General features: G+C 40.5%; 1 protein-coding gene across 1 annotated transcript in view; it reads right to left on the bottom strand.

The window, feature by feature from the left end:
* The window catches only part of LOC115169834 (paired box protein Pax-3), a gene marked incomplete in the record, with an annotated part of 23485 nt that extends 13879 nt beyond the window's left edge, over positions 1 to 9606 (bottom strand). Inside the window, 4 exon segments of the mRNA XM_029725843.1 lie at positions 6833 to 6979; positions 7477 to 7606; positions 8143 to 8378; positions 8987 to 9606. Coding sequence (XP_029581703.1) covers positions 6833 to 6979; positions 7477 to 7606; positions 8143 to 8378; positions 8987 to 9071 — 598 coding nt within the window.
* Between the last annotated feature and the right edge of the window lie 350 nt (positions 9607 to 9956).

Genomic DNA, 9956 nt, shown 5'->3' with positions numbered 1-9956 from the left:
ACAGGAGAGGGGCGGGTGGGGGCTACCTACCCCTTTACAGCCCAACATCACCTCTCCACAAAACATCATAGGCAGTGAACGGCCAGAGAGTTCAACCACCGCCACATTCCTCAGTTTCTCTTCTTTTCCATAACAAATGTTCTTGGCTGTGATGTGTCTGTCTTTCTTTCTGTTTCTCCCTTCACTGGTTAGTCTGTCTATCCTGGTTTCTTTAGTTTTACATTTTGACATTTGTGGGATTTTTTTAAAGCTTCTCTCACAGAAGTGAGAGATTGATCGAGTCGAAGACAGTTGAGATGTACGAATACCGATGAAAAAACAGCTGCAGATATTTTTCTTTCGTGAGAAAACAGCTAAAAAAGAGCCACGAAATTACTCTACCGTGTCCCTTCCCTTCTACGCTGAACTAAACTGCTATTCAACAACAAAAAAGCCTGGCTAAACAAAGTTAAGTGATTGACAACGCTGTCTGGCTTTACTCAATTAACTATCTCATTGTGTCCGAACCTTTTTTGCCAGGAGTCCCCTCGCCCTCGGCCCCCCGACTCCATTCTCTTCCAACTCCTTTATCCTCAACCATCACAGAGTTTTGCTTGGCTAATATTTCCAAGGAAATAGAGAGCTCTTTTTATACAGGGACTCCTCTCCTTAACCTTCTATTGGTCGCTCTTCTCTTCTCTCTTTCTCTTTCAGCCACTTCAAACTGTCTCTCAGGGCAGTGGGGAGAATGTGACGAAGTCTATCAGCAACGAGTGGCAGGTCCAGGGCAGGACCCCGCTCCCTCACTTCAAAGTTTCCCTGCATTCATTAATTGTCCTTTGAATTATATCATGCCGATCACAATGCGGGTGCCAGTGGAGAAAGAAGCTTTAATGAAGCATAGAGCCATTCACTTGCAGATAAGCCAGTCTTGAGAGTGATGCTGTGACGTAGGCTAAAGTGAATGTGGTGTGTATAGCTAGGGTGAGAGGAGGAAATCTGGAAGTGAATAGGAGGGGGGATGCTTTTGAATGCAACACTAACTGATGCAATCTGTTTCCACTAGCATAGCTACATTCTCTAAAAATGCTAGCCAGCAGAATCTGGACATCGCTAACTAACCAGCTGACAATATTTTAAATGGTTTGCAGGAAACGACAACACACTACAGAAGTTAAAAATAAACTACAACTTTTTTTTAAAACGATCACTAACTTTATCTTTATCACTTTATCCAAGAAAACAAGGAAATTCATCCAAGGGGGAAAAGTTGACATTAAACAGATAAATATGTGACTATCAAGCTGTTTCTTTGTTTGACTACTTCTGGTGACATTCAGGCACGTGATTCAAGTCAGTATTCGACGTCCATTCATGTCTGAGGAGGTCGGGAGATGAGGTGGAAACCGGCAGTGAGCACTGTTACCTTCAAGTAGGTTTGGGTTTTGCTAGGCCATTGTGGACAGGGATGGTAGAGGGGAATAAGCATCTGCCTCTGATTCCAAAGGTGGCATGTTCAAATATAGCAATAGAAAGTTAAGCCTACCCCAAACCTTAACCATTCAGAGTTAATGCCTAACTTTAAGAATTGGATTTAATGCCTAAACTTAATCCTAACCTTAAATTCTGAGTTAATGCTTACACTTAACCTTAGACACTTCAAAATTGGACGTTTGGAACGTCAAAATTTGGAATTTGAGAAACATGGATGATCGTCTAATTCTGACATGAGACTGTGACAGCTGGTAGGACACCTAACACCTAGGATACATCCACTATTAATCTATCACTGAGGATAAAAACTCTGATCCCTCTATCAAACATCAATCTCATAGAAACAGTTGCTATATGCCAGGTATTGTGGATTTGGATTTTTGGTTTGGCATATTGTTACAGTACAGTTCCACTGGCCAAGTTCAGTTGGGTTTACATAAGTAGTTATAACCCAGGCAGGGAGACAGCCATGGATCACACACACAGAGTCAAAACCCAGCTTTTCTCTACTCTAGGATTTCTCTGTTGCTCTGCCTGGAGGCAGAGATGGAAAGTAGCCTGTAGAAAACATTCCATTGGTTGCAATGAGGCTTTTGTTTGTTGTGACTGGAGACAGTCTCCCATCTCTCTCTCAATCCCCCCTGCTTAATACACTAAAACAGCAACAACAAAAAAACGCATGGACCGTTGACATTAAACATTAAAGAAATACAGAAAATCAATGTCTATCTTCCCTGTTCATCTTCCCTGGTGGTTTTCCCTGTTCATCTTCCCTGATGGGTTTCCCTGTTCATCTTCCCTGATGGGTTTCCCTGTTCATCTTCCCTGATGGGTTTCCCTGTTCATCTTTCCTGATGGGTTTCCCTGTTCATCTTCCCTGATGGTTTTCCCTGTTCATCTTCCCTGATGGTTTTCCCTGTTCATCTTCCCTGTTCATCTTCCCTGTTCATCTTCCCTGTTCATCTTCCCTGTTCATCTTCCCTGTTCATCTTCCCTGATGGTTTTCCCTGTTCATCTTCCCTGATGGGTTTCCCTGTTCATCTTCCCTGTTCATCTTCCCTGTTCATCTTCCCTGATGGTTTTCCCTGTTCATCTTCCCTGTTCATCTTCCCTGTTCATCTTCCCTGTTCATCTTCCCTGTTCATCTTCCCTGTTCATCTTCCCTGATGGTTTTCCCTGTTCATCTTCCCTGTTCATCTTCCCTGTTCATCTTCCCTGTTGGGTTTCCCTGTTCATCTTCCCTGGTGGTTTTCCCTGTTCATCTTCCCTGTTCATCTTCCCTGGTGGTTTTCCCTGTTCATCTTCCCTGGTGGTTTTCCCTGTTCATCTTCCCTGATGGTTTTCCCTGTTCATCTTCCCTGATGGTTTTCCCTGTTCATCTTCCCTGATGGTTTTCCCTGTTCTATCTATCTGAGGGGGTATCGGTGTATTCCTGACCTGAGCTTGTACTAGGCTATTACTGACTGACTGTGTGAGATACATGGGTCTATTGACATTTCTAAATGCCCTGGAGAATAGGCATTATGGAACGTTCGAATTGGTTTATATGGTTTGCACATATACATTCACACAAATCATATCAGGCATTGATATGATTAAACATCAACCAAATTTTTGCAAAGTCTGCATATTACGGTGTATTCATGCTACGTTGAACAATGTCTCACTTTCTCCGTAATCAATATCTTTCTCTCTCTCTCTCTGTATCCCTCTCTCTCTGTCTCTTTTTCTCAATCTCTACTCTCTCTTAGTCCATGCCAAAGTAGTGGGGAGCCATTTTCCCCACTTTATTTACACAAACAAAGTCCTACTCAGTTTCTTTGACAAAAGCAGCTAAATCTTTCATGTTTTGTCAGCACTTGATTCCTCCTGTCCCCTGGCTATTTGCCTGCCCCAAGACAATGGAGCCAGGAGAATGGGAGCAGATTGTTGGAATGTGCCTCAATGAAACCAATTATTACATGTTGACTGCGTTCACCATGGCAGATTTGAAAGAACTGGGCTTATTCAATTTGGCACCGCAGGACTCCATTTTAAGAGAAGTTATCCCTTTGACTGTTTGTATTTTCTTTTCTTTTTTTTCTCCCCTCCCTCCTTCTCCCTCTCTCTCCCATCGTTTTAAATGAAATCTGCAAGAGAAGGCCACTCCTCTATCATGAAATTGGTTACTTTTAATTAGCTAAATGAGGCTAAAGGAGTGTCATTGGTGATATAGTCATACAGACTATACAGAGGAACGGTGTCATTAATTAGGAGCCACTTACTGTGCTAGTATTTATTGATTAATAAACGTAACCATCTATTCCGTTCTGGAGAAACTTTACATGCCAGTATCATTTATGAAACTTTCTAATGCAAGATTTGGGTGGATACATTTCTAGATATTTTTTTCATCAAAATGAATGTTGTTAAAGATACTATGTATTTACAATTTCCTGTACTAATGCCTCTCACTGCTACTTCTAGTACAAGGTACAACCGTTTTTATCATGATAATAACAACCATTTTAAGGACACGCAGTTATATATAGTAAATCAATTGTATATAGTTTTATTTTATTTCCGCTAAACTTCATTACTACAGTTAAACAGGAAGTGGAATCATTCAACATCAGATTAATTTCCTGATTAAAAGCACAACATTTCCAATTTGCTTGGGGGCATCCTTTTCCCAGAATGCTCTAAGTTCCCTGTAATACCGTGCAGATATAGTAGCTACCCAGTTTTATCCCGGCCACAGAACTCTGCAGTGGCCTTTTACCAGACAAATAAATCTAAATGGAGCAGCTTTGATCTCGGCACTTAAGGGAAGCCAACAATGGAGGCCGAAGAGAAAGGGGCAGAGAGCAACAGCCCTCTCTCTCCCACAACTATCGCCTCTACAAACACCTACTTAATCAATATTTGGCCAGAAGACACCATCACCATACCCAAAACAGCCTTTTCATATTCTAATTAAGAGCTTTAAAGGACAAAGAAAACAACAAGACCAACTACTTCCACAGACACACAGAAGAGGGGAAAAGGAAAGTCATATTTTGAGCAAAAACGTTTCAGATATGACATTATCAACACTTGAATTTGCACTGAGTTTATAAGTTGATGTAGTCATTATGGATAAGATCATGTTGATAATGCTGATGATAATGTAACCTGGGGTCCAGGTACTGAAAGCAAAACACCTAGAATAATCCTTCCATAACACTAAACTATTTCTGTTGAAATAGATAACACATCAAAACAATTACTTTTAGTTCATTCAGATGTTTGGCATATTTCAAAATAAATAGGCTGAAAATCATACTGTGCCCATAATAACAATTTAACATCACTTGTTGCAACGTTTTATTATGCCTTGCCGTTCCTGACTTTTTACAATGTCTACATCCGGTTCATAGGCCTCTCTCATAATATCTGCAAGGCTGTCTAATCTATCTAAACAAGGCATCAGCACGAATAGATTACAGACAAAACACAAATCATAAAGGAGCCCCATAAATGCAAAAAAATACAAGCCTACAAATTCGTTCCAACCCTGCAGGAAAGACCTTAACCAAACTGGCAGAGTCACTTTTAAAGGTTAATAAAGTCAATTGACTATCCTGATCTGTATTCGCGATGCCTCGCATGGAAAGAGGGAGGAAAGCGGTTATATTGCATGAATGCGCGCGCCCCGGGCGAAGAGGAAGGGGCGGGCTTTGTCCGGAGATGAAAGTGGGGAAAATAAAAGGTTTGAGTTTAATCTACTAGAAAAGGTTTTCACTGCGATGACTGATGCAGTAAGGACTGACTAGTAAGAGCGTTGTGGGCTCAATCATTTGAGGATGCTTGGAGGGGAAGTACAAATGTTTAAAATATATATATATTTGATAGTTATTTATCTAATGGGGCCTAGATGTATTTGCTATAAGTGTAATGAAAAATTGAACATTTAATATACATATATAACATACATATATATACATACACACAAAGCAGGCAATGGGCACTGGACACTTCAGACATATTTTATGAACTACTACATAACCAACAATATTATGCTCACATTTCTAGAATTGTATAACTATGTAAAAAAAGTAAATAAGCATGTGAAGTCCATTTAGCCTACTATAAGCACAATGGGAAAGGCCTATGATAGCCTAGACCATACATTCCCGAAAACCCAACAGGTCACCAATCAACAGGTGTTCGGGGAAAATCCAGTCGATGCTGTCTCTTTATCTCGGACTGGGAATGGTAAACGCCATCTCCTGATGCTGAGAAACACTCCAAAGTAACATTTTGTAGGTGAAAACGGCATTTTTTTCTCTGGGCGCGCAGTCTATAAAACAGGCCGGATTTGCTATCGGTGTTATCTGAATTATTCATCGCTTATTGCGGGTCCATAATGTCTTCTCCCAGCCCTTTGTCAGCGCATTTTTTCTGCCTTTCTCTCCACATTTTGAAAAGCTTTGGCGTCTTTTTGTACACCACTGAGCCGCTTGCTATAGCAGGCCTTTGTGCGCGAGATGCCGAAGTGTGAGTCTCAATGGACTCTCGCGCCTTTGTCTCCCAAGTTCATCCTCAAGTCCCGGATTGTGTGCAGAGGAACCGTCTCTTTTTATGGGGGACGGAACCGTTGGGCAAATGTTTGATCAACTTCATATGGAAACGTTTGGCTTTTGTAAAAGTTTCGTTTAGAAATAATAGCCTACAGGCATACAATTCAGAACTCAAAATTCATAAACAATAGACTATGTTGCAAAAATGTACATAATAGTTATCTGTCAAGTGCCATTGGTTTTTGAATGTTAGTTTTTTTATGTTCGAGTAAAAAAATTCTGGTCAACAGATTTACTAAACAATTTCTGGACGTATATCATTTATTCCAACTTTATTCAATCCATGACTGGGAAATTGCGTAATTAAATGGAATAACTGAAAATGAAAGATAATTCCTATTTCCATAAATCAAATTGAAGGACTATTCATGATTATACTTTATTTAGGCTACACCAACTGAGCCTTGTCTATCCTCCGAATTTAAATAGTACAGATATCTTCTAATTCAGTGTCGTTAAGAGACAAATACTAATTTTCCCCATTCTCCATTTGCCTAAATGTTCCACCAACAGACTCAAGAGGCCAACAAATAAACAAACCTTTACGAAACTTCTAAAGAATAACTCTACACATATTTTATCACAACCCAATATAGAAAACTGAGAGGGAAAAAGTATACGATGGTCCTAATTATGAAATAAGAAATAAGTAGGCCTATCTAAATCAGAATTGCACACTTGTCCAATAGAACTCAACATCGCCGCCTAGGCCACATCGCCAATGCTCTGCACTGCTTTTAATTAAAACCATTACTTACATCTATCTCCGAGGATGCCGTCGATGCTGTGTTTCGCCCTTCTTTCGTTCTCTTCCAATTCCCTCTTCTCGATTTCATCATCGTCCTCCTCGTCTTCCCCTGCACCTCCCCCGAATTTACAACGCATGGTGCGGCTGATTGAACTCACTTTCGGAACAAAATATAAAATGATAGGCCCACGTTATTTTTAAATGCATGCAGGAATACGGGATAATGAGCAAACTTGTGTCAAAACAGGTATTAGACATACTAACATTTCATTCATATTGCCACTATAGCACCGGTTGATTTGTTCACACATGGCATTCACATGTTGTTTTATTAGGTAATGCATGGCATGCTTTTAAACTTTCAGATAAGTTTACATGTACATTCAAATACTGTTTTCGTTATTTAGCCAACTGCGGTTATGATTTCTTAGGCCTAGGCTAGTATATCCTCTCGACAAAATATTTGCAACATTGCCTTTTTTACTACGCAAAAGTTTAGACGATTTCAGTCAAGTAGGCCTATATCATACCGTCCATATTTGTTTATTATGAATGACATTATTTGAAAAGTGTAGATATATTGTAAAATCTGTATTTTAGTGATGTTGTTCGTATTACAAATTGGTTTAAAAAAAAATAATAAAATGTAACTACCTGAGGGGACGTTGTTTCTGTCGCAGATGCCGTCTTTGAGTAATGTATCCCTGATTTCCCAGCTGAACATTCCTGGGTTGTCTCGCTTGTATTCCTCGATCTTCTTATCCACGTCTGGGGTGGTTGTCTGCTTCATGCCAAGAATGCAGAAACATTTCTTTCAATATATTGTTGTTGCAAAATACGGTTTCTTTTCTGAATAAATTAGACATTGCACAATACAAAATAAGTAGCCTAAGGGGTAGGCCTGTGCTTGCTTCTGTTGAGTTTGATTGTTTACTTGACATAGTTTATAAAACCTAGGTTTTGACTCTACATCCACTTGGTGGGTTAATAGAGTGTGTAAAAGTGCGCGTAAAACACAGCCCAAATGTCCTTATCAATGGAAAAAGTAGGCCATTTCAAATTGGGAATGAATTAATAGCGTATGACAATTCCATAAATTATACCAACTGTAGGCCTACATTATTACGTGTCGTTTTAGATAGCACGTTACTTTTATGGCCTGTCATCTCCCATTAACTCTCGCTTGTCGTTAGTGATGATGACAGTGTTAGAGTATATGGGCTTGGTTAAAAGAAGAAACAATAAAAAATAAAATATTCTGCTATTAATTATCGTTGCCTATTTCAGGCAGGTCTTGCAATCCAGTTCTAGGGCCCTCACCTTCGGTTTGCTGCCTCCGATGGCCCCGGGCCTGATGGAGCCGGTCTCCTGATACCGGCAAAGGATTTTGGACACGCAGCCGTGGGAGACTCGGAGCTGGCGGGAGATGACACAGGGTCGAATGCCGTGGTGGGCCATCTCCACGATCTTGTGGCGGATGTGGTTGGGCAAGGGTCTGCCGTTGATAAACACTCCACCGAGCTGGTTCACCCGGCCCTGGCCTAACGGGGTAGAGACTGGACGGAGGGAACGCATGTCATTCACTAATAACAACAACTAATAACAACAAAAATAACAACAGTAAAAAAAAGGCCAAACAATCAGGCCTATATTTATTCATTCAACCTTTATTTATCCTGATTAAAAAGAGACTGTTTTTCAAGAGAGACCTGTTGCAAGAAAATATGTTGATATCTAAAATACCATTTAATCTAGCTAGATATAGACAACGGGTTGATTGGTGTTGTTTTTACACTAGACCTAATTAATAGTGCACAATGTAGCCTAAACCGACAAATATCAAATTCATAATATGAGCGTTGTCGTTGTTTTGATAACAGCTGCTATGTCAATTCAACGGAATCAGGGGTCGCTACTAGGCTACTTTCCAATAGCCTAAAATGTTTGTCACTGTCAAAATGCTAGTTCATGTGTAGCCTAATTGTTTGTTGAAAGGCAAACAAAATGATTTATAGACGAACAACAATTTTGCATATATTCGAAGTTGACAAAATATCAACACTTGCTATCTGATTGAATCAATGACAAACAAACAAAATCTTCCAACACGCAAGAAACATGCACTTGGTTCCATTTGGACCCATATTTATTCGCAACTGCCTACCTTCCAGAGAGTAGCCTCCCCGCGGGTAGTTCTGGTGGTGTGTCGGGCGCATCATTCTCGGTATGCCCCCGGCTAGAGCTGTCATGTCTCTTAAACCTCCGCCAATAAAGCTTTGCGCTGGACCAAAATCAACACCAAAACGGGAACTTCAGAACAATTCTTGGATCCCCAAAAAGTTATAGACTACACTCTGGTTTTGATGGAGCAACAGGACAGCCTCCACGTCCTAGGGAGTAGCAAATAACAACAACATGCAATTAAAAACACAAGTTAAATCCTTGGAGAATGGTGCATTTGTCGATATCCAATGTGGAGAGTGAAAATAGTGAACGTTTGACAAAGCGATGTTTGTTGAAATTGGAAGACGCTTAGTTGTAGTTCTTGATGACACTTGATGTGAATTGAAAAGATGCGTGGAAGTGAAACATTTTATAAGATGTTTCTCTCCTTTCTACCCCAGTCTTTCCAGGCCTCTGATTGGCTTAGAGAGGCGAAAGTCCTGGGGGCTGAGGGGACTTTTTGATTGGCCGACAGCGGAAAACGTATTCTGTAGTGGCCTCACTGGTTCAAGGCGATGTGTTTTGAGTCTTGTGGTGCCCTCGAGCTGTGTCAGCCCTCCATCCATAACATTATATCTGGTCCAAACATGTGGATGGATGAAGATGCGTCTTTCACTGAAGGCTACGCTACCCCCTGAGTCTGTAAGCAAACAGTCACTCATTTATTATGATGTGACTAAAATCACATACACAAACACAGTGTGTTAATGCTATGCACAGTGATGCTACAAACACAGGAATTTATTGTACTATTTAGACAGTACTGCACTAATTACAATAAAAGGATCACCCTCGGTCGACCCAGCAGGATATGACGCCGGGAGTGCAGTAAAAGTTGTCTGTAGCGAAATAAGTACAATTGTGTGAAGACATTATTTATAACTTCATGAGTGTCAACTGCCACCCCCACC

Source organism: Salmo trutta, chromosome 31, assembly GCF_901001165.1.
Source record: "Salmo trutta chromosome 31, fSalTru1.1, whole genome shotgun sequence".
NCBI lineage: Eukaryota > Metazoa > Chordata > Actinopteri > Salmoniformes > Salmonidae > Salmo > Salmo trutta.
The sequence above is the reverse complement of the archived record's forward strand: the minus strand, read 5'-3'. Positions and strand labels throughout refer to the sequence as shown.